The sequence below is a fragment of the Somniosus microcephalus genome, chromosome 20, assembly GCF_052327205.1.
Source record: "Somniosus microcephalus isolate GS21.2 chromosome 20, FLI_Smic_1.0, whole genome shotgun sequence".
Lineage (NCBI taxonomy): Eukaryota > Metazoa > Chordata > Chondrichthyes > Squaliformes > Somniosidae > Somniosus > Somniosus microcephalus.
The window spans coordinates 25,639,421-25,663,460 of record NC_141006.1 but is presented as its reverse complement, the minus strand read 5'-3'; the positions used below and the strand labels follow the sequence as shown (position 1 = coordinate 25,663,460).

The window sequence follows — 24,040 nt, the reverse complement described above, 5'->3', positions numbered from 1 at the left end:
TACAGTGTTTCCATGGTTCTCAAACCCATGATGTCCTTGAGGAGCAGGTTGAGCCCATGAGCTGCGCACCCAATAGACGTAATATGAGGGTAGGCCTCCTCCTCTTGAGCTCAAGCAGCCTTCATATTCACAGCATTGTCAGTAACTACTGCAAAGACCTTTTGTGATCCAAGATCGTTGATGACCGCTTTCAGCTCATCAGCAATGTATGTGCCTGTGTGTCTGTTGTCCTTCGTGTCTGTGCTCTTGAAGAACACAGAGAGGAGTGGAGACGATGTAGTTTATGATGCCCTCCCCTCGTACATTTGACCACCCATCTGAGATAACTGCAACACAGCCTGCCATCTCTATCGTTTCTTTGAGCTTTCCTTGGATTCTGTTATACTCAGCCTCCAGCAAATAAGTAGACAAAGCATGTCTGGTGGGAGGACAGTATGCAGGGCGAATAACATTGAAAAATCTCTCCCAGTACACATTGGCTGTGAGCATGAGGGGTGAGTCTGTTGCATATACAGCTCGAGCAAGGCACTCATCTGCATTCTTCTGGCTATGGTTATCCATTGTATCAAAGAACCTTCCGAGTGGGCCAGGAGTTGCTGATGATAAGGAGCCTGATGCTGAATGTGAACCATCATCTTCTTGAATGGAAGCAGAGGAACTCTGGGCTGACTGCTGTGAACTTTGAGTGAAGTTGTTGCATTTGGATAAATGCTGCTGCATCTTTGTGGCATTCTTTACATATGGCTTTGTACAGTGTTTGCACATGTACACAGTCTTTCCATCTTTAATGCCTGGGGTAAAATGCTTCCACACATCAGACGGTAAACGTGGCATTGTTTTATGCAGAGAAATAAAGGGCATTCGTCTCTGTCAAACTGCGGTCGATCAGCACGATTGCAACAGGGTGAGTAAATTTTTCTTGATGCTACATGTGATGGAAGCATGACCTGTGCACGCACGACGCTACATCACCAATAGAGGGAGCTAATCGCTCATCCAACCAATCAGGACACATTTGTTCACAGTCACACACAAAACTTTTAATTATTAAAACAAGTCTAGTAAGAAGATAAACATTTAATTATTAAGGAATTTCTTAATCAATATGATTCCATCTCTGTTAGTAATTTTAAGAGAGGACCTGTGGGGAAAAAAAATGAAAGAAATACAAAAAAAAAACAATATTATGCTAGCATGTGCTTTTTTGGGGCAAAATTCCCATGCTAAACTTCTCGTGGAAAATTTCCGGAAATTTCCCAGAAACTTTCCACCCCTTCGCAACCCTAGTGATACCACCTGCACCGGAGAAGATGGAACAAGGCAGACCATGGGAGAGTGAATAGGACAGGAGAGGTCACCCGTGGTCATCTGTTTGGCAGTGGTGGTGGCACAATAGCATCCTCTTCTCGGGTGGACAGACCTGATTTCCGGCACCCCCCCCCCCCCCCCCCGGAATGTTTTTTAAAAAAAGACTTGAGATAACGCTTTTCACGACCACCGGACGTCCCAAAGTGCTTTACAGCCAATTAAGCACTTTTTGAAGTGTAGTCACTGTTGTAGTGTAGGAAATCCGCATGCTGGGGCAGAGTGCTGAGTAATGTCACAGCAGCGAATCCATTTTGCCTGGTGCAGTGTACAGCACCCAAGGCCTGGGCTCAACCAGGTGAAACCACGCCGGATCAACCATGGGGGAACGTCATGGAACTCCTTGAAGGTATCCTCTCTCCCTAAACCTCCCACGAACCCAACCCGATAAAAGTGAGCAGGACCCCCTCCCAGGCTCTTGCGGAGTGAAAGGGCTAACGCAACAGGGAGTGCGTCCTGTTTTATGGTCTGAAGAGACGCGTGGGGCTGGGATGGCCAAACCAAGTCTGCGGATACACTGGACACTAGCAATAGTTAAAGTGCCACTGCTGCAGATGCTGATTTTTCACAAAGGCGGGGACCCAGTTGGCGATATATCGGTGAGGCCCTTCTGTACCAGTGATTGTACGGGCCCTTCATTCTATCAAGCTTACTGGCCCAGGAAGCTTCACGTTGAGCTGAGTTTGGTAGGCTGGAAAGGAAGAAGCTCGTATAATCCCAACGTGCAACTATTGCCTTTTTTAAATTTTGCAACATTATTACAAGAAATGTTCCAAAAACGTCTGATGGAATGAAACTAGTTCAGATAATGTTAGTGAACTGTAGCAGCTGTTGCCTTTGTCAACCAAGCATAATGTTGCTAATCGTTCAAAACACTGGATTAAGATAGATGACATACTGACTGAAAACTGATATCTGAATTTTAAAAGGAGGGAAAGGTAAATCTGAATGCTTTTTCTTGTTCTTAGCGCATTAATCCTGTTCAGAAAGTCAGCACATCGGTTATCTTGACCTCGTACTGTATCACATTATGTTCAATTCCTCTCTTTCAGGAAATAATGCCTACAAAGCGGAAAGCAACTGGTCGCAAAAAGAACACGCTGGAATTAAAGAAGCATGAAAAGCTTCAAGCTTTCCTGAAGGATTTTGATATTGAAGGTAGTACTGTAATAAATTTGGACTGTCTGTTCAATAGTTCAAAGCTGTTCCATATTGGTAGCAGTTATGATTTTTATTTAAGCATAAGTGAGACTTAATACACTCAGTATTTGAGCAGCAGTTTACAAAGTATAATTGCGAATTATATTACCCGTTATTGTCCTTTGCGTAGAAGGCGTGGCCCTTTCATCCTACCTTCTACTCGCATCCCATCTACACCTGTCTGGTGTCCTTCCTGGCCCTTCTACACTGAGAATGACCCAACCTCCTCCAGAATGTACCCCCAAAAACTGGAACTATGGAAAAATCCATCCAATCGCAGGCACGGCAAGTTCTGTGTCCAGGCACAGGCCCTGGGCCTCCCTTATCCGCTTTTGAGCCTTAGCACAAGCTTGTTTTCTGCTTCCATGGTCGATGACAACAAGAGTTCTAACTCTAAATAAAATCTAGATTTTAACATACTTTTTCCAAATTCTAACAGATGAGAAATAAATCTAAAGTAATAAACCTATAGACTAGTAACCTTAATATTAAACTGCAATCTAGCAAAGCTTAATGCTGAAAATTAGTAAAAGGGATTTATATTTGATTATATTTCAACAATTTATAAAAGTTTGCGCATTTCCAGACATCGAAAGAGATAAGCTACAGATAGCTCTTAAGTCTCATCCTATTTCTTTTCCTCACTTTTCTAGCAATAATCATTTTTTTGCAATAACAAGGCCACTTGTGATTTTGTACCTGCCAGAAGTCAGCAGACGGTCAGAACAGTAGCTTTAGTGAAAAACTTGGGGTCACTTAACTCTTGCAATGCCATATCCCTCAAAATATCCTCAAACACCCTCACAGCGCCAGGGACCCGGGTTCGAATCCAGCCTCGGGTGACTGTCTGTGTGGAGTTTGCACATTCTCCCCGTGTTTGCGTGGGTTTCCTCCGGGTGCTCCGGTTTCCTCCCACAGTCCAAAGATGTGCGGGTTAGGTTGATTGGCTATGATAAATTGACCCTTAGTGTTGGGGAGATTAAATACATGGGGTTACAGGGATAGGGTGGGATATGTGTTGGTGTAGGGGTTACTACTTGGTAAAATAATGGGACTCAAGGCAGATAAATCCCCTGGACCTGATGGCTTACATCCTAGGGTCTTGAGGGAAGTGGCGATAGGGATTGTGGATGCATTGGCAATAATTTTCCAAAACTCCCTGGACTCAGCAACGGTCCCGGCAGATTGGAAAACTGCTAATGTAACACCCTTATTTAAAAAGGGTAGTAGGCAGAAGGCTGGAAACTATAGACCTGTTAGCCTAACATCTGTGGTTGGTAAAATTTTAGAGTCCATTATTAAGGAGACAGTAACGGGACATTTGGATAAACATAATTTAATAGGACAAAGTCAGCATGGTTTTATGAAGGGGAAGTCATGTTTGACAAATTTGCTTGAGTTCTTTGAGGAAGTAACATACAGGGTGGATAAAGGGGAACCAGTGGACATAGTGTATTTAGACTTCCAAAAGGCATTTGACAAGGTGCCACACAAAAGATTATTGCTCAAGATAAAAACTCATGGGATTGGGGGTAATATTCTGGCATGGGTGGAGGATTGGCTATCTAACAGAAAGCAGAGAGTTGGGATAAATGGTTCGTTCTCAGACTGGCAATCAGTAACTAGTGGTGTTCCGCAGGGGTCAGTGCTGGGTCCCCAACTCTTTACAATATATATTAATGATTTGGAGGAGGGGACCGAGTGTAACATATCAAAGTTTGCAGATGATACAAAGATGGGAAGGAAAGTAGTGAGTGAGGAGGACATAAAAAACCTGCAAAGGGACATAGACAGGCTAAGTAAGTGGGCAGAGATTTGGCAGATGGAATACAATACTGGAAAGTGTGAGGTTATGCACTTTGGCAGGAAAAATCATACAGCAAGTTATTATCTTAATGGCAAGAAACTGGAAAGTACTGTAGTACAAAGGGATCTGGGGGTCCTGGTGCATGAAACTCAAAAAGTTAGTATGCAGGTGCAGCAAGTGATCAAGAAGGCCAATGGAATGTTGGCTTTTATTGCTAGGGGGATAGAATATAAAAACAGGGAGGTATTGTTGCAGTTGTACAAGGTATTGGTGAGACCGCACCTGGAATACTGCATACAGTTTTGGTGTCCATACTTAAGAAAAGACATACTTGCTCTCGAGTCAGTACAAAGAAGGTTCACTCGGTTAATCCCGGGGATGAGGGGGTGGACATATGAGGAGAGGTTGAGTAGATTGGGACTCTACTCATTGGAGTTCAGAAGAATGAGAGGCGATCTTATTGAAACATATAGGATTGTGAAGGGGCTTGATCGGGTGGATGTGGTGAGGATGTTCCCAATGATGGGTGAAACTAGAACTAGGGGGCATAATCTTAGAATAAGGGGCTGCTCTTTCAAAACTGAGATGAGGAGAAACTTCTTCACTCAGAGGGTAGTAGGTCTGTGGAATTTGCTGCCCCAGAAAGCTGTGGATGCTACATCATTAAATAAATTTAAAACAGAAATAGACAGTTTCTTAGAAGTAAAGGGAATTAGGGGTTACGGGGAGCGGGCAGGAAATTGGACATGAGTCTAGGTTCGGAATGGTCATGGCCCTGTGGGTAACGGAGCGGGCCCAGGGGCCATGTAGCCTGGTTCTGCTCCTACTTCTTGTGTTCTAATTATGTGTTAGATTTCAGGAGATGGTTTTATTCCTGTTCCTGGCTGGGGTGGAGATCACCTTTTACAGAAGGTAAGTACTGTAGAAAATATAGGGACAGTGATCTCCTGGACGAGTTTCGATCGCCTAGATGGGTCGGAGAGGAATTTCCCAGATTTTTTTCTCCCAAATTGGCCATTGGGTTTTTTATCTGGTTTTTCGCCTCTCCCAGGAGATCACATGGGTTCGGGAGGGATGCAGAGTGATAGTAGATTTGAGGTTCGGATCAGAGCAGCCATGATCTTATTGAATGGTGGAGCAGGCTCGAGGGGCCGATTGGCCTACTCCTGCTCCTATTTCTTATGTTCTAAACACTTTACACTCACCTCTCATACTTACCTCTCCACACTTGCACCCATCACTCACCTCCACAGCACACTTTTCGACCCCTCTCACCCCCGCAGACCCACTGCTTGTCTCGCTGACCCTGGCGAGGTTCGCAGCCGTCAATAAGCTTGCACTTGCAGGGGTAGAATGGGGATAAGCCTCAAAACTGCCTGTTAACTACCTCTTAACAGGCAGTTAATTGGCTCTAATCCCCATCCCGCCTCGAGGAGACGGGTCCCTGCGCGAATCGGGGACCCGCCTCCCGGGAAGATGGCACAGAGGCGGGTTGGGAGCGGCTTTAGTACCCGCTCACAGTTTCTGCCATTTTTCCTGGCAGACCCACCTTCAAACCCGCCTCCCCAGGGCTGGCAAAATTCCCCCCCCCCCCCCCTAGTCTTTGTATCTACGTTTGACTTTACTCTGTCTCCCTGTTTCTCTCTGCTTATAAAAGGAGATGATGTCTGTGTGGATTTGACTTTCAGCCTTCTGGTTCCAGTTTTGATGAAAGGTCATCGACCTGAAACATTAGCGCTCTTTCTCTCTCCTGCTGCCTGACACATTGAGTGTTTCCAACATTTTCTGTTTTTACTTCTGATTCATTTGTGTGTGTGTGTGTTAATTACTTTATATGTTTTCTGGTCAACAGTCACAGGACTATATTTTTGTTTGTTTTCTTCTCCATTCTTGCTTCCCTCCCGCCCCCCCCCACACACACCTTCTGGGAGGAAAAATATCATTGGTGTAGTTGATTTTATTTTGAGGTTGGGGCGAAGATATGTTGCTGTAGCACTTTGCATCTATCAGTTCCAAGCTTTAATGGTTGCAGTGAACTGGGGAAAGTGCTCCTTTTCTCCAACAATAATACCCCTCGACTGAATTCGGAATGAAGCTGAACAGCAGGTAATTTGTCCGTCTGTAATTGCACTTTGTTTCTTGGTCTGAGCTGTAACTCTTTTTCTTCTGTAGTTGATCGGCGAAAGCGAGAGATGGAAAAAGCATTGAACAACCTTCTCCTCACAGTAGATGCTCATTACAGTCGTGCAATTATGAAACTTCCATTGGCTGTTAGACAGATGAATCACCTGGAGTATCTTGGTAAGACATTGCTCCCTCTGTATCTGCCAAGCACTATTACAGGCTTGAGATAGATTGGGGCTCTCGCACAGAAATCACTGCTGTATTTTTCTGATTTATCCAGCTGAAGGCCTGAATCATAAGTGCATTAAGCCTGTGATATCTGCAGAAAACTCAATTTTAAGCACACCTCAGGGCATTTCTCCTATAGATTTGGTGGTCAGCTTCTCCAGAGCTCAGGAATGAGCATAAGGGTCCCAAAATGGCTGATCTGGGAATAAGAACATAAAAATTAGGAGCCATACGGCCCCTCGAGCCTGCTCCGTCATTCAGTAAGAACATGGCTGATCTTCGCTCTCAACTCCACTTTCCTGCCCGGTCCCCATACCCTTGATTCCCCTAGAGTCTAGCTCAGCCTTGAATATACTCAACGATTCAGCTTCCACAGCCCTTTGGGGTAGAGAATTCCAAAGATTCACAACCTTCTGAGTGAAGAAATTCCTCCTCATCTCAGTCTTAAATGACTGACCTCTTATCCTGAGACTAAGCCCCCTACTTCTAGACTCTCTAGCCAGGGGAAACAACCTCTCAGCATCTACCCTGTCAACCCCCCTTTAGAATCTCATATATTTCAATGAGATCACCTCTCATTCTGCTAAACTCCAGAGATTGTAGGCTCACTCTCTCCTCATAGGACAGCCCTCTCATCCCAGGAATTAATCTAGTGAACCTTTGTTGCACCACCTCTAAGGCAAGTATATCCTTCCTCAGGTAAGGAGACTAAAACTGCACAGTACTCCAGGTGTGGTCTCTGCAAGCCCTGTACAATTGTAGCAAGACTTCCTTACTCTTATACTCCAACCCCCTTGCAATAAAGGCCAATGGGCAGTGAAGTTAAAACATCAGTCAAGTTTTTCTGAGCCACTTTATTTTTACTGTTTGGGGTAAGGAAGGAAACTGTTCCATTTTGTGCATTTGCTATTGTTTCAATGGATGTAACTTAAAATTTAGGCTAAAAGTCTTTAAATAACACATGGTATTGAAATCTGTTTGTGTACTGGAAATTGGACATTGTACTTCTAGGTTAATGTTTTCAAAATGTTAATGTACACTAAAGTGCATAAAATCAACAAGATTTGGATGTTTATTGTTAAAATCTTACAAATTAATTTGCAAGGATTAGAAATGAATATGTTTCTTTACTTTCAGTACATGTCTGTATGTGTTTTATTTTCCTGAAACCACTCTGAAGCCATAAAACTGCACGAGTTAATTCCTGTCTTTCATAATCCAGTGCATTGTTAAGTTTAACAGCCAGATTCTCCGGTATTTGCTTCAGTGTAACTGAAAGATGTTGAAGTAATCGAGGCCATTGTGTAGCGCAGCTTTAAGCAATGTCGTTTGAGTTTGGTTCAAATGATGGCCAGGCTGATGGAAAGAAATGAATTTGGAGAGTCTAATTGCTGTCGAGTCCCACAAGCTACTTCCCATGCTAATCATCCCCCCCCCCCCTCCCCCCGCTAAAATAGATCTCCATTCTTGTCAGTATGACCAATGAGCTGTCAGTCTAGCTCTGTTGCCTCAGAGGGAAAAGGTCTTAGGTTCGACCCCACTCCAGGACTTGAGCACCTAATCTAAGCAGCCACTTCTGTGCAGTACTGAGGGAGTGACTTCTTTCAGATGGGGTGTTAAGCGGAGGCCCTGTTAAACATCCCATGGTGCCACTTGAAGAGCAGGGAAGTTCTCTCAGTCTTCTGGCCAACATTAACAACAACCAGATGCTCCGGTTTGTTGGGTTTCCCAGTTCATCGCCATCCCAGGGTCCTTTTCTGTTGAGGCAGGGATGTCCTGATCCTGGGATCTGTATGTTGGCAGCCTGCACGGGGTGAGGTGGCTGCTCTATGGCCAGAGTGCCTGGCAGATCCCAGCCAAATTGGGGGGAGGGGTGGTTAATGTCCTGGAGACCCCAGTCCAGGACCCCTTTCCTCCGTGTGCTGCAGCTGCTAATGTTTGAAATGCTGGAGTGTGGGTAGGGGGCTGCTAGCAGTGACGTATTGGTGGAGTAGAGTTGCCAACTCTGGTTGGAGGCATTCCTGGAGGTTTGATCATGTGATGTCTGACCACATGACATCTGACCATGTGATGCACATGACTTCTACAAATGTTAATGGATTTACCTGTTATTGGGTCCCCTGTAGATGAGAATCTTTATTTGTGGTTTTGTGCCAGCAGCTGTTGTTAGAAGTTCCAAGAACCAGGGGGCCACCCGAGAGCAGGCGAAGAGGGGAAATGGAGGATGAGGAAAGGGGGAATCTATTCTCTCCATCTCTTCCGCCCCCAGTCTCCATTTCTCCCCTGAGCCCCCATTCCCCAATCTCCCTCTCGCCCAGCTTCTCCCGAACTCTTGAGCCCCTTGCAATTTCATTCCCCCTGCCCTCCTAACAATTTCAGGCCACCCTCCTGTGATTTCAGGATTCTCAACTCTCCCCACCCTGGACCGGCAGTTCCCAGCTTTTTTGTTCTGCAGATCTCTTTACCGAGCATCCGTAGTGGCAGAGAAACCCCTTTATCCCTATGATCGAGCCGTCCAAGCATTCAGTCCCAGAGACAGAGCGGTTTCTCAGTCACTATGCATACTGGGTAAAGAAATCTCCATTTCACAGAAGCTGCTTTTCACCCACTGCCGCCTCGCACTTACTGCGCGTCCAGTGTTTTATGTTCTAAACAGACTTGGTGCATTTCCGTCCATAGTTGGTCATTTGCGAGTGTCTGTGTTTTCACGGGGCAGTTTGTATTTGTTATTTGGAACTGTTAGTGTTTTTTTTTGGGGGGGGTGTCCATTTGTACAGGTTTCACTATTACTATTAAGAATTTTTTTTCTTTCTTTCCTTAAAGCCATGGGTGGAAGTGCAGAGGCAGTGGCTGAAGTTGAACAAGTAAGTTTTTTCTGATCTTGTCACTTCAAATGTCTGGGTGCTGAGTGTAAAGTAAAATCTTAATGCAACATAATGCCCTTCCAGAAAGGTAGGATATCAAAGGCTTCCAGGCGGCTTACCGAGTAAATAACTCTTTCTGGTTTGGTACTAAACCATACAGACGAGGACTATTCTAGATTTGTAGCGTGCTCGAGGGAGTGAGCGGTCTAGTACACACACAAGACAACAATAAAACTGGCGATAAGTTGTTAATTGTGAAAATGTACTGAAGTACGCAAATAGCTTAACAGATGAGAGCTTTTCATTTGAAAGTGGTTTTTAAAGCTATTTTTGAATACCCAGTCACAGCACCGATGTAGCAGTGGCTCTGCTGTACAGACTCATCTGTAGCACCCAGTACAGTAACTAACTTGGCGGGTTCATTTACACCTGTCACTGGTCAAAACCAGATGATATGGTAGTCAGCTGGATTGAGGAGTCCCATCCCTATTTAATAAAACTAATAATGCAAAGGGGGAGGAAGTTATGCTTCAGTTGTACAGAGCCTTGGTCAGACCCCATCTGGAGTACTGTTCAGTTTTGGGCACCGCTCCTCAGGGAGGATATCCTGGCCTTGGCGGCGGTACCGTGCAGACTCAGCAGAATAATACCGGGGCTAAAAGGAATAAATTATGAGGACAGGTTACATAAACTTGGTTTGTATTTCCTTCTGTTGAGAAGGTTGAGGGATGATCTAATTGAGGTGGGGTTTTTTTAATAAAGGATTTGATAAGTTAGATAGAAACTATTTCTTGTGTGGAAATTCAGAACAAGGGGCACAATCTTAAAATTGGAGCTGGGCCACTTGGGAATGAAATCAGGAAGCACTTCTTCACACTAGGGGAAGTGGAAATGTGGAATTCTCTTCCCCAATAGGCTGTGGATGCTGGGACAATTGAAATTTTCTAGACTGGGAGCGACAGATTTTGATTAGGTTAGGATATCAAGGGATATGGAGTTGAGGTACAGATCAGCCATGATCAAATTGAATGGCCGAACAGACTCAAGGGGCTGAATGGCCTACTCCTGTTCCTATATCATGTATTGAAAAAGAAATGAATGATGGATACCCTAGTCAAAGTGCTATATGTCTAAGCTAATTAAAATGTTTAGCTTGTTCTCATAGACGATTAAATAAGTATTTGTGTGTATTTTGTTAAATTCCACTATACCTAGAAGACCATAGGACTGCAATTTTAAAACTCCTATACATGAAAACAGACGTAATCAAAGTATTTACAGGAAACTCTCGATTTACCGGCACCTAAATAACCAGAAATCTCTGTTAACCAGCAAAATTCAGGAGTAGGTTCAGGTAAGTTTTACTTCATATTAGTGGCTGTTCCTGGATCTGTGGCTGTGTAACTGGGGTTCCTGCACTTGTTGCTAAGCAACAGAGATACTTGGTCTGTGGCCGGAGTTCCTGCACCTGTTGCTAAGCAACAGGGAAGCCTGGATTTGTTGCTGTGTACGGAGCTCTCGTACCTTTTAACTATACCTCTCTGTAATCCGGACTTTTTGATAAACCGGCACCACGCCGGTCCCGTCGGTGCCGGATAAAAAAAGAGTTTCCTGTAAAACAGTTCATTTACTCTAAATCTACTGTTTGAAATAAAAATGGCCACTGTCCTATTTGAAAATAGCAAACGTGTTACTTTTATCCTTTTTAAGAATTTTATCTGCTTGGGAATCTCTCTCTTTATGTGAAGTGTCTAGTCCTTTTCTGGATTTGATAATGACTACAGGAATTGGAACATGTTCTCCTGCTGTATCTAATAAGTTTCTTTGCTACAGAAACGTATTAATGCTGCCTGTTTGGAAGTTGAAGCCATAGAGTCTGAAATCTTGAAAGATGCTGTACAGCTGAAGCCTACCAAAAAACGTAAGCTTGGTACAACCATTACTGTCACATTAACTTATGAACACTTAAATAATTTAACTGTCTAGCGTAAAATGCATGCATTTATTGGAAAATAGTAGACCTACAAATGTGTCAACTGACTTCTACATTTCCAGTTTTTATGAATGAAAACAATTTACTATCAGTGATGACCGTGTGTTGTTGCTCTTGTGTGCTGTACCTAGGAGGGCAGGGTCTGGTGCTAAATATCAAGTTAAATCTTGCCATAACTACTTGCCCTTTCAGACCAATAATTTCAACAATGCGCCATAGTAGTGTGGCTGAGCAGTATGCAGGTGACTTTTCCTGTATCAACATTTGCTCGAAAGAAAGGCAAGAAAATGAATTGAAAATGCCTAATTTAATTATAGTGCAAATATAGTCATGTTCTTTTCATTCTTGCTGGAAAGTTGTTTAGTTTTCGGATTAAGTGAAACACTGACTACTGGCAAGTTACCCCCATAGTCCAAAATTAGGAGCCTGATTTCCTCTAGCAGTGTTTGGTTGTTTGTGTAAAAGTCCTTTGCGCAATTCTTCTAATGCAATTTCCCATTTATTTTTAATTAGCTATAGATCGCATTAGAATAGTGGGCAAAGGAATTTTACAGCACATTTAATCAGCGCATGGCCAGAGGAAATGAAACACCTTCCCTTCTGGGCCCATAGAGGGTAAATGCACAACCCAGTCTCTTACTGAACCAAAGATGTGCCCAAGCTTTTTACTATTGTCGACCATGTAGTTATGTACAGTACTGTGACATCTTGGGCCACATATCGTTATTAACTTTCATATATCAAGTTGCTAACAGATCTTTGTGTTCTGATGATTGTGTTCCCCAATGAGGGAAACTGTCCCTTCCACACCTCCAGGTCCACAGTATCCTAAACAGGGCAAACCAGCAGATAAGAAACCAAAGTACAAATTGGATTAACTTGCCTAGGCTTTGCAGGCTAGCTTGCCAAGGCTCCAGGTTGGACATGCCAATACTGAAGGGTCCCAGTTTTGATCTCAGTGGGGTTTTTCTGTGTGTCCCCCAGGAGTTAACATTACAGGAAACTTTCGATTTACCGGCACCTAAATAACCGGAAATCTCGGTTAACCGGCAAAATTCAGGAGTAGGTTCTGGTAAGTTTTACTTCATATTGTACTTGCCTTCCTCGATCTGTTGCTATGCAAGGGTGTGGCTGCAGCTGTTGCTAAGCTACAGAGACGCTTGGAACTTGTGGCCATTGTTCTGAACCTGTTGCTCAGCAACAGGGTTTGTTGCTTTATACGGAGCTCTCAGCTCTCCGTATCTTTTACTATAGCTTTCGGTTATCCGGAATTTTTGATGAACCGGCACCACGTCGGTGCCGGATTAAAAAAAAAGTTTCCTGTGCTAGTGCTAGGAGAGGTGATGCCCAATAGTGCACTGCCTAATAGATACAGTGAGCAATGATTAGGCCGGGCCATCTTTTCCTCTTCTCTCTGTTTGTATACATATGAAGTAAATATTTGTAAATTTTTAAATAATTTGAAAAGTATTCCCTGCAGGTAAACAAAAAAGGAAGAATGACTGTGACGCAATTGCAAATGAAGGTGAAAATCTTCCTCCTTCAACCAAAATGCCCCGAAAGGTTAGTGTGTATATGACAATCCCATTACTAGTCGTCATTTAACGGATGAATTGTAACCAGTAACTGAATGCAAATCTGCACAAGGCAAGTGAGCCATTGACTAGCAGAATTAAAACTGCAATTCTCGTTCTTCGTGTATAAATGTGTGTGTTCTTTACTTTACTGCATGTTCTATACTTTACTGCATGTTCTATACTCGGGCAGTGTGAGTACCAGTTAATGGTCAGCTCAAACCTAAATTGCAATCTGCTTTTGGGCAATAGTGACCTTCAGTCTACTTCAAATAAACCTGTTTCTGGGTTTGATATGTATTGGGTCATTTTTTTCTCTGCTATATATTGGGTATTGGCTTTTAGCTTTCTATTGCACAGAATGGGGGTTTACAAAGAAAGGCAGGAGCTCTTTCTAATGTGTGCTTGTGTTCACACACATGGGGATGTTTGACCCAATACTGAGGAGAAATCTTTTCAGTATTTCAGGAGGGGTGTTCCTCTGTATGAGAGCAGCCTATTCGGTGCTTAGCAACCCCGCTCAATTTTTTTTAGCTTTTTAAATTTCTTTTGTACTTGCAGGTTACTTTAAATTGTAATACTGAAGTATTAGGATCCATAATGGCAAACTTAAAATTTGTTGCCAATCCTGGTAAAGATGCATTTATTGCCCATCCCTAGTTGCTCTCAGAAGTTGGTGGTGGGCCTTCTTGAACCTCTGCAGTCCTTGCACTGCAGGTGCTCCCATGCTAGTGTTAGGTCGGGAATTCCAGGATATTGACCCAGAAACAGTGATTTGTGTCCAAGTCGAGCTGATTTGTGACTTGCAGGTGATGGTGTTCCCCGGACATTGCTGCTCTTCTTCTTGGTGGCTTGGAGGTGCTGTCTCTTGTTAAAGTAACCTTGGTAAGTTGCTGCAGTGCATCCTGTAAATAATGCTGCAACTCTAGTGTGCCAGTGGTGGATGGATATTGCGTTCAGTGGTAAGGAATCCAGTCAAGCTGACTGATGCGTCGTGAATGGTTTTTATTTCTTGAGCATTGTTGGGACTGCACTCGTCCTGGTGAGTATTCCATCAGACTCTTGACTTGAGCGTTGTAGATGGTTGAGAGTCTTGACTTTGAAGGGTCAGGAAGTGAGCCAGTAGCCTCAGAGTACCCAGCTTCTGCCATGCTCTTGTAGCCAATGGCATTGTTATGTTTGGTCCAGTTAAACTTTCAGTCAGTGGCAATCCCCAGGATAGTAGTGCTATTGAAGGTTGTGGACATAGTTGGGTCTTATTGGAGATGGTCATGCCTACTGTTTATGTGATGCAAATATGACCTGTTATTTGTCAGCCCAAGTCTAGATGTTGTCCAGGTCCTACTGGAATATTGATCTGAACTGACTTTTTTCTTTTAAATGATTTTCCATTAGGGTAAAAACGGTGTAACCTTCTCAGTCAAAAGTAGACCTCCATCAGCATGTGCCACAGCTACCCGGCCCAGAAGGTAAGTATTCACCCCCAAAAAGGTTTTATTTCTGGTACAGAAAATGAACCTGATTTTTAATGTTCTGATAATTACAGTTGACGAGTTTACCAGTTCACAAGTGCTTCTTGGCAATTTTTCACGTGTATGACCTGGTTGCAGCTTTGCTGTGACAATGCCAATCTTCATAATCAGAGCATTTTTAGTAACTGCAAAACTGGGCTTAAAACAAGTGTTCAACAAAAGGCTATCCTTTGATGGTTTCTAGGATTGCATCCCAAGTTGTCCCTTTAAGGAACTGTTTAAAATAATTCCTGGGTCTGGTTCTTCTGTTGGGGTCTAAGAGCATTAGCAAGTCACCATATGTAGCCCTAGGCTCCTGAAGGCAAGTTCTGCATTAAGTGGCAGAGTCCTCCTCCCCCTAGGAAATGGCTTAAGCCCAAATTATCATCCTTGCATTTTATTGGGCCTTCCAGAAAGGCTTGATTATGGAGCCCCTCAAAGCACAGTTGGATACAATCGGTAGCTTCCTGCAAGGTATGCGACCTCTACCAGGCAATCAGAGTACTCCGAATTGACTAGTTGATTTAGAGGTGTTAATTATACTCCCACATCTGGCTATAAGATATTTCATTTCTACTGGAACATCTTCAATGGTTGTGTAGTTCACGACTGTGGAATGGTGAAAGTCTCCCAAGGACATCTCTCTTGCCAAAATCTTCTGTTATTGATGGGGTGCTAAACTGATCAGGCTAATCAATTTCAGCAGTCTGCCTGGCACATCAGACAGGTTTGAACTCTGCATGATGTGATTATCTGCGCAGCATTTCCTCGTAAACTCGATCTTCTGTCCTGATATGCAAGGGAAAGCTTGCCAGAGAAAATCTGGTGCCTTCCTGCTGTCAGTTTATGATTGACAACCTAGATTGATTCCTGGGATGAGAGATTGAGTAGAATGGGCCTATATTCTCTCAAGTTTAGAAGAATGAGAGGCTGTTTCCCCTAGCTGGAGAGTTTAGAACTAGGGTTCATAGTCTCAGGATAAGGGGTTGGCAATTTAGGACTGAGATGAGAAATTTCTTCACTGAGGATTGTGAATCTTTGGAATTCTCTACCCCAGACAGCTGTGCATGCTCAGTCGTTGAGTATATTCAAGACTGCGATCGATAGATTTTTGGGCACTAAGGGAATCAAGGGATATGGGGATAGGGCGGGAAAGTGGAGTTGATAAAGAAGATCAGCCATGATCTCATTGAATGGCGGAGCAGGCTCGAGGGGCCGTATGGCCTACTCCTCTTATTTCCTATGTTCTTAAAAAGGATCGCAGATCTTTTTGGCGTTACCCACTTGTCATTGGACTGCTGATTTTCTAGGAACTCCTCCAAACAAAAAAATGTAGCTGACAGCTTTCAAAAGTTTGTACTGTGAAGCCTGGATTAGAATGTGAATGTAATAAAATTCCCATACAATAGTAAAATACTGCAGAGGCTGGAATCTGAAATAAAAACAGAAAATGCTGGAAATACTCAGCAGGTCAGACAGCGTCTGGAGAGAGAAACAGAGTTCATGGCCCAGAAATTAGGTTCGGGGGCTTGCCGCGCGTGCAAGCCCCCGATGTGCACTCACCCTGCGCACCGACATCTGAAGCCCGGGCCTGCTTGCATTTCCTGTCACAGGCCCGGTTCAGATGTCAGCGCGATGTGCTTACCTGATCCAGCGGCGTAGTTAGTGCGATGTGCCGGCTGGGATCAGGTGAGCACTGTACAACCAATCAGGGGAGGGGAAACTTCATTCATGAGTTTGATAGTAAGAACTGTCAAACTCATGAAAAGTATGGGCGCCCAAAAGACTAGTTTAACTTTAAATAAAATTTTTAAAAACATCCCAATAATTAAATAAACTATAAATAACTTTAAAAAACTATTTTAAACAATTAATCAAATTTTTTAAAAAAATAATTTTTTTAAAAATCGGGTCTAAAACTACACTTACCTTACTGTAAAGTCCTTAAAAACAATAAAGCTGTGGAAAAAATGTTACTATTTTAAGTAATAGACCACTTACCTTAAAGAATGAGGTCCTTATGTCTCCTTTTTACATCCGTAAAAAGGAGAGGCCCTTACACATGTGCAAACCTGTGGGGGGGAAAAAGGAATTTCAGCGCGCACACGCAGACTCCTGCGCACACGCGTTCGTCCTCTGAACCCCTTGGTTCAGAGGACAGGAAATGCCGGTTTTCCGCGCATGCGCTGTGCATGCTGAAAACCGGCACTTCCATCGGACCCACGCGTGAGTACCCCGTCCGTACTCACACGTTTGGCCCGGAATTACTGGGCCCATGTTTCAAGTCTGTGACCTTTTGTCAGAACTGGAAAAAGTTAGAGATGTAACCGATTTTAACCAGATGCAGTGGCCGGGGAGGGGGGAGAAAAGGGATGGTCTGATAGGGTGGAAGGCAGGAGTGGTGAAATGCTGCAAATGGGAATGGCAGAATCATCAACAGCTGCCGTCTGGAAAATAGGGGCTGAGGTTATGGTCTGAAATTGTTGAACTCGATGTTGAATCCAGAAGGCGGTAAAGTGCCTAATCGAAAGATGAGGTGCTGTTCCTCGAGCTTACGCTGAGCTTCATTGAAACAGTGTAAGAGGCCGAGGTCAGAGTGGGAGTGGAGCGGAGAATTAAAGTGACAGGCGACCGGGAGCTCAGGTCACCCAATCTGCGTTTGGTCTCCCCAATGTAGAGGAGATCACATCGTGAGCAGCAAACACAGTATACTAGATTGCAAGAAGTACAAGTAAATCGCTGTTTCACCTGGAAGGAGTGTTTGGGGCCCTGGACAGTGGGAAGGGAGGAAGTAAAAGGGCAGGTGTTGCATCTCCTGCACTTGCACGGGAAGGTGCTGGGTGAAGGGGAGGGGGTGTTGGGGAATGGATCAGGGTGTCGCGGAAATGCTGAAAGGGATGGGGAAGATGTGTTTGGTGGTGGGATCATGCTGGAGATGGCAGAGGATGATCCGTTGAATGTGAAAGCTGGTGGGGTGAAAGGTGAGGACAAGGGGAACCCTATCGTGGTTCTGGGAGGGAGGGGAAGGGGCGAGAGCAGAAGTGCGGGGAATGGGACAGACACGGTCAAGGGCCGTGTCAACCACGATAGAGGGGAATCCTCGGTTGCGGAAAAAGGAAGACATCTCGGAAGCACTAGTATCGAAGATGGCATCGTCAGAACAGATGCGGCGGAGACGGAAAAACTGAGAGCATGAAATAGAGTTCAACAATTTCAGACCGTAACCTCTTCCCCTATTTTTTTCAGATGGCAGCTGTTGATGATTGCCATTCCCATTTGCAGCATTTAACCACTCCTGCCTTCTACCCTATCACAGACCGCCCCTTTTGTTCTTTCCCCCCTTTCCCTGTCTCTGCACCTGGTTAAAATCTGTTACATCTCGAACGTTTTCCAGTTCTGACAATAGGTCACAGACCTGAAACGGTAACTCTGTTTCTCTCTCCACAGATGCTGCCTGACCGGCTGAGTATTTTCAGCATTTTCTGTTTTTATATATAATAAAATTCCCAAGCACTAGAATTGGCTCAGTATCCTGAGGGGAAAGCAGCAGGGAAATGCTTTTTCTCTTTGTACTGTAAGTGTTTTGATAGATTATTTCATCACTAATTGTGTCTTTTCAATTGTACAGGACAAGCCGGACCAAGGGCCTCAGTTCTGCGAATAAATCTGATATATGGGGACCCACCCCACTGATGACACCTAAATTTGATTCACGGTCAGTTATTATTAAATGTTCAGTAAAACCAACCATAAAATTTAAAATGTTTGCGTTCTGGAGGTTGAAGTAAATCCTAGATATAATTTTATTTTTCTAGTACCAAATCTAAAACAATTGCTGAAAAACCAACGTGAATTTTTGAAACGTTGCTTTAATTGTACAATGTGTAGCTTTAAAATTAACCATGAAGTTTCAATTTTATCTCCGATTACAAAAGCTTTGAAACTCAGTTTGAGTAGCTACAAGAAGTTGTTTTAGTTGGTATGATGTTTTCGAATGATTTTGTATCAAGTGACGTTGATGTAATCTGTTTTGTAAATGGTTCACTTAGGCTGCCGAAGACAACAACTCGCTTGCGAAAAATGGGGGAGCGTGTGTTTAGCTTTTCAGGAAGCCCACTCGCCGAAGCCAAAGAAATGACCATCAGTATCCCAACTGAGGGTGGACAGGTGAGCTGAGCTGACTGAGGACTTTGGCATCATTTCTGTAGCAACTGCCCATTGTTTAAGATCTAAAAACAGAAAATGCTGGAAATACTCAGCAGGTCAGGCAGCATCTGTAGAGAGAGAGAAACAGAGTTAACGCTTCAGGTCAATGACCCTTCGTCAGAACTGGAAAAAAGTTAGAGATGTAACATAAGTGTAGGGGCAGGGAGGAGGGGAGGAAAGAACAAAAGGGAAGGTCTGTGGTAGATGGAAGGCAGGAGAGATTAAAAGAAAAGAGCGATGAAGGTGCAAGGCAAAAGGAGATGGTAATGGGACAGGTTAAGAAACAAAAGGTAACTCTAGATGAGGTGTAAATGGCAATGGCAGAATCAACAAGAGCTTCCATGTGAGAGAAAAGGAAAAAATTGTTGAACTCAATGTTGAGTCCAGAAGGCTGTAAAGTGCCTAATCGAAAGATGAGGTGCTGTTCCTCGAGCTTACGTTGAGCTTCGTTGGAAGAGTGCAAGAGGCCGAGGCGGAGAGGTCAGAGTGGGAGTGGAGAATTAAAGTGACAGGCGACCAGGAGCTCACGGTCACACTTACGGACTGAACGGAGGTGTTCCACAAAGCGGTCACCCAATCTGCGTTTGGTCTCCCCAGTATAGAGGAGACCGCATCGTGAGCAGCGAATACAGTATACTAAATTGCAGAAGTACAAGTAAATCGCTGTTTCACCTGGAAGGAGTGTTTGGGGCCCTGGACATTGGGAAGGGAGGAGGTAAAAGGGCAGGTGTTGCATCTCCTGCGCTCGCACGGGAAGGTGCCATGGGAAGGGGTGTTGTGGGTGATAGAGGAGTGGACCAGGGTGTCGCAGAGGGAGTGGTCCCTTTCGGATTGCTGAAAGGGAGAGGAAGATGTGTTTGGTGGTGGGATCACGCTGGAGGTGGCAGAATTGGCAGAGGATGATCCGTTGAATGGGGTGGCTGGTGGGGCAAAAGGTGAGAACGGGGGAAAACTATCGTGGTTCTGGGAGGGAGGGGAAGGGGTGAGAGCAGAAGTGCAGGAAATAGAACGGACACGGTCAAGGGCCGTTTCAACCACAAGCATTAGTATGGAAGGTGGCATCGTCAGAGCAGATGCGGTGGAGACGGAGAAACTGGGAGAATGGAATAGAGTCCTTACAGGAAGCGGGGTGGGAGGAAGTGTAGTCCAGGTAACTGTGGAAGTCAGTGGGCTTATAGTGAATGTTTGTCACTAGCCTATCCCCAGAAATGGAGACAGAGAAGTCGAGGAAGGGAAGGGAAGAGTCGGAGATGGACCATGTGAAGATGAGGGAAGGGTGTAAATTGGAAGCAAAGTGAATGAAATTTTCTAGTTAAGGGCGAGAGCAGGAAAAGGCACCGATACAGTCATCAGTGTACCGGAAAAAGAGGTGAGGGAGGGGACCTGATTAGGACTGGAACAAAGAATGTTCACATATTCCACAAAGGCAGGCATAGCTAGCACCATGCTGGCTCCCATTGCAACACCTTTTGATTTGGAGGAAGTGAGTGGAGTCAAAGGAGAAGTTGTTCAATGTGAGAACAAGTTCAGCCAGGCAGAGGAGGGTGGTGGTGGATGGAGATTGATTGGGTCTCTGTTCAAGGAAGAAGCGGAGCGCCCTCAGGCCGCCCTGGTGGGGGATGGAGGTGTAGAGGGATTGGACGTTCATAGTGAAAAGGAGACGGTTGGGGCCAGGAAACTGTTAAAGTGGCGGAGGGCATCGGAAGAGTCGCGGATGCAGGTGGGAAGAGACTAGACAAGGGGAGAAAAAATAGAGTTGAGATAGGAAGAGATAAGTACCGTGGGGCAAGAACAGGCTGAAATGATGGGTCTACCAGGGCAGTTCTGTTTGTGGATCTTGGGAAGGAGGTAGAAGCGGGGTTGGGGAACTATGAGGTTAGCGGCCGAGGAGGGAAGATCTCCAGAGGAGATGAGGTCAGTGACAGTCTTGGAAACGATGGCTTGATGTTCAGTCGTGGGGCCATGGTCCAGGGGGAGGTAGGAGGAGGTGCCGGAGAGTTGGTGTTCAGCCTCCGCTAGGTAGAGGTCGGTTTGTCAAACAACAACAGCACCACCCTTGTCAGCAGGTTTAATGACAATGTTGGGGTTGGATCTGAGTGAACGGAGTGCTGCAAGTTCAGAGGGAGGTAGGTTGGAGTGAGTGAGGGGAGCAGAGAAATTGAGACGGCCAATGTTGGTCCATTGTTTAAGGATGTGCACTGCAGATGAGTGTTTTAGGTTCCGTTTGTTCTACGACCAGACAGAAAGTTGATTTAAAATGGAGCTTCTGCAAAGACTAAATCAAGTTTTTCCTATGTTTCAGAATATCCAATTTCTGGCCAGCAAAATTAACAATACAGATTTAAATCAATTGGACGACAAGACATTTAAAAGTTTTGAGCAACTTTCTGTAAGTATCATTTTATTATGTTAAGTGTTGGAATTTAGAATTTTCAAATGTCTTAGTGATCACACTGTAATGGTGTAGTTACAACTAATTAAACAAATGCAATCCTCTGCCAGGCTTGTACCTCACACTCTCGAGCCCTTGTGCATGTCTGATACTATTTCCCATAATCATTTGTGGCTTGGAAAATGCTTCTTGGGTTATCCTACAGTTGAAATAATTGGCTTGATTATCTGCCTTTGGTTTGCAGTGGTTCTGCTTTACTGTTTATTAATTGTCTAAAAGTTGAAGGTAAAGTACGTGGAAAAATGTATTATCAAAGTGTGTCTCTGCAAAGATAGCTACTGTGCTTCTTGGGAAATGCTGGGATTAAAATGGGTTGACCCTTGCAGCTTTTTTTTATTCGAGAAATTTAATCCCTTCACTGCCCACCCATCCATGAAGGTGAATTTCCAGTTGTGGGCCCTCCTTTTAAAATGTGGGCTAACACTTTATCACTGTGTAAAATGGGCCACTCTTGAAGGGTGAAAGCTTTAGATGATCAGAAATGGAAGCCATGAAGATTTTCCCTTTTGTTTTCCTTCTACCCATCCCCCGCCGATCTGCTAACCTAGGGTGCGGAGGTAAATTGTAACATGGACGTCAGAAAATGCACAGCTTGGGCTGCTGCTCCTAGCCAAAAGATGAAATGAAGATAAATTCTAAATGTACTTTGGGAGAGGAGTCGGGGGAAGAAGAATTGTGGAATAAATGTCACCTGGAGTACAGCATTCTACAGTAATTTGTATTTGTTTTTACTTTGCAGCGTCAGCTCAATGAAATGTTGATGGCAAAAAGATGAAAGCTGGGAGATGCCAACAAATACTATTCATGTCATACTTCAAACAAGAATTCACATCATAATGTGGTTTGATAGTGAATAAAACTTTTAATAAATATTATGGTTTTTAACAATAACCCATTGGTTCAAGTCAGCCACTGCACAACAAAGTTCTTGCCTCTGAATTTCATGCAGCATCTATATTCTACCAGGTCTGTGTGCCAACGTTTTATTGACGAACCTTTTCACACGTTCAGAGCAAGTAAGGGTGAACATACATTATTCTAAAGGCTGGCATCTATTGCCCATCCCTAGATGCCCTGAGAAGGTGGTGGGTGAGCCACTTTCTTGAACCACTGCAGTCCGTGTGGTGAAGGTGCTCAGCGCTTTGATACAACCGAGTGGCTTTCTCGGCCACTTCTGTGGGCAGTTTGGAATCTGCCATATTTTTGTGGGACTGGAGTCCCATATAGGTAATGGCAGCAGGTTTCCTTCCCCGGTGAACCAGTTGGGTTTTTGCAAGAATCCGACCACTTCATGGTCACTTTTACTGATGCCAGCTTTTATTTATTTCCAGATTGGTTATAGTTCTCCTATCCTCCATGTGTGTGCAAACCTGCCAATAGATGCTATGCTGGGATACGTAACCATCCCAGCATGGGTTTTGGGTCAAGCTGTCCGCTGGTCATATAGTAGTTCCTGGGCAGGTGCCGATATTTCAGCTGAACGGGTGCTTTATTTCACTTTTTTTTTTTTAAACACATTTTGAAGGAACGACTTGCACGATAGACATATATGAGCAAGGAACATTTGGAAATGGAGATACAGGAAAATGATTTTTAGGTATGTAAAACCGAACACAACCTATTTAAATGGAAATGCTTCCAAGATTGCCCGAGAGCAGCAGGCCATTAATCCCTGAACCAAATGCTTCTAGATGGAAGTTGATCAGTCAGAACAATGAATAGGGCAGAGAATGAACTTGAATGCTGCAGTACAAGTGGAAAAAGTGAATCTTAAAGGAAAAGAGAGAATTTGCATTTATATAGCGTCTTTCACAACCTCCGGACGTCCCAAAGCGCTTTACAGCCAATGAGGTATTTTTGAAGTGTCGTCACTTGTAATGTAGGCATCGCAGCAGCCAAATTATGCAGAGCAAGGTCGTACAAACAGCAATGTGATAATGACCAGATAATCTGTTTAGGACACCGGGGAGAACTCTCCTGCTCTTCTTCAAAATAGTGCTATGGGATCTTTAACGTCCACCTGAGAGAGCAGGCGAGGCCTCGGTTTACCGTTTCATCCGAAAGACGGCACCTCCAGGAGTGCAGCACTCCCTCCGTGCTGCACTGGAGTGTCAACTTAGAGTTTGTGTTCAAATCTCTGCAGTGTGATTTAAACCGGGTGACAGTGCTCCCACTGAGCCATGGCTGACGCTTATTATTGTAATAATAAAAGAAATGAGGAATAAAATAAAGGAAGAATATCCAGTTTTGGGGGGAAAGGTGAGGGGAGTCAAAAAGCATTCATGACAAATTAGTCAATGTTAAGTGCATGCATTTTGAGGGGAGTGGTTGGTTCCCATGCAGGTTACAGTAATACTGAGCATCCACTATGATAGAATCTCTGAAAGGATGTTAGTGAATTAAAATCACCTTTTTGAAAATGCAACAGGCTGTTACTTCAAGCTGTCCACTGGTAGTATAACTTGACCAATCAATGTATGATGTCCAGTGTCGCAGTTCTATTTCCAATACACTGAACACACTCTTTGCAGTTTAATTTGATGGTTCCATCCACTGACATTAAATGAAACAACATTCATGGTTTAGCTGATCAGACAGATGGAGGCGCAACACTAAGTCGCACCTACAGCCAAGCGGAATTCAGGCAATAACCAAAAATGACACAAGTAAATATTATGGGGGAGAAATTGGGTATAGCCTCGTTTGGGGCGCTAGA

At 44.1% G+C, this 24,040-nt stretch overlaps 1 protein-coding gene across 1 annotated transcript in view; it reads left to right on the top strand.

Annotated features, from left to right (window-relative positions):
* Window positions 1–22,194, top strand: part of LOC147103097 (borealin-like) — a 44,549-nt gene extending 22,355 nt beyond the window's left edge. Inside the window, exons 2-11 of the mRNA XM_085962415.1 lie at window positions 2,418–2,523; window positions 6,545–6,673; window positions 9,548–9,588; window positions 11,422–11,509; window positions 13,062–13,144; window positions 14,551–14,624; window positions 18,295–18,381; window positions 18,716–18,833; window positions 21,175–21,261; window positions 22,064–22,194. Coding sequence (XP_085818541.1) covers window positions 2,424–2,523; window positions 6,545–6,673; window positions 9,548–9,588; window positions 11,422–11,509; window positions 13,062–13,144; window positions 14,551–14,624; window positions 18,295–18,381; window positions 18,716–18,833; window positions 21,175–21,261; window positions 22,064–22,099 — 843 coding nt within the window. The 5' untranslated portion in view covers window positions 2,418–2,423 and the 3' untranslated portion in view covers window positions 22,100–22,194. The remainder of the gene's footprint in view (window positions 1–2,417; window positions 2,524–6,544; window positions 6,674–9,547; window positions 9,589–11,421; window positions 11,510–13,061; window positions 13,145–14,550; window positions 14,625–18,294; window positions 18,382–18,715; window positions 18,834–21,174; window positions 21,262–22,063) is intronic.
* The last annotated feature ends 1,846 nt before the right edge of the window (window positions 22,195–24,040 follow it).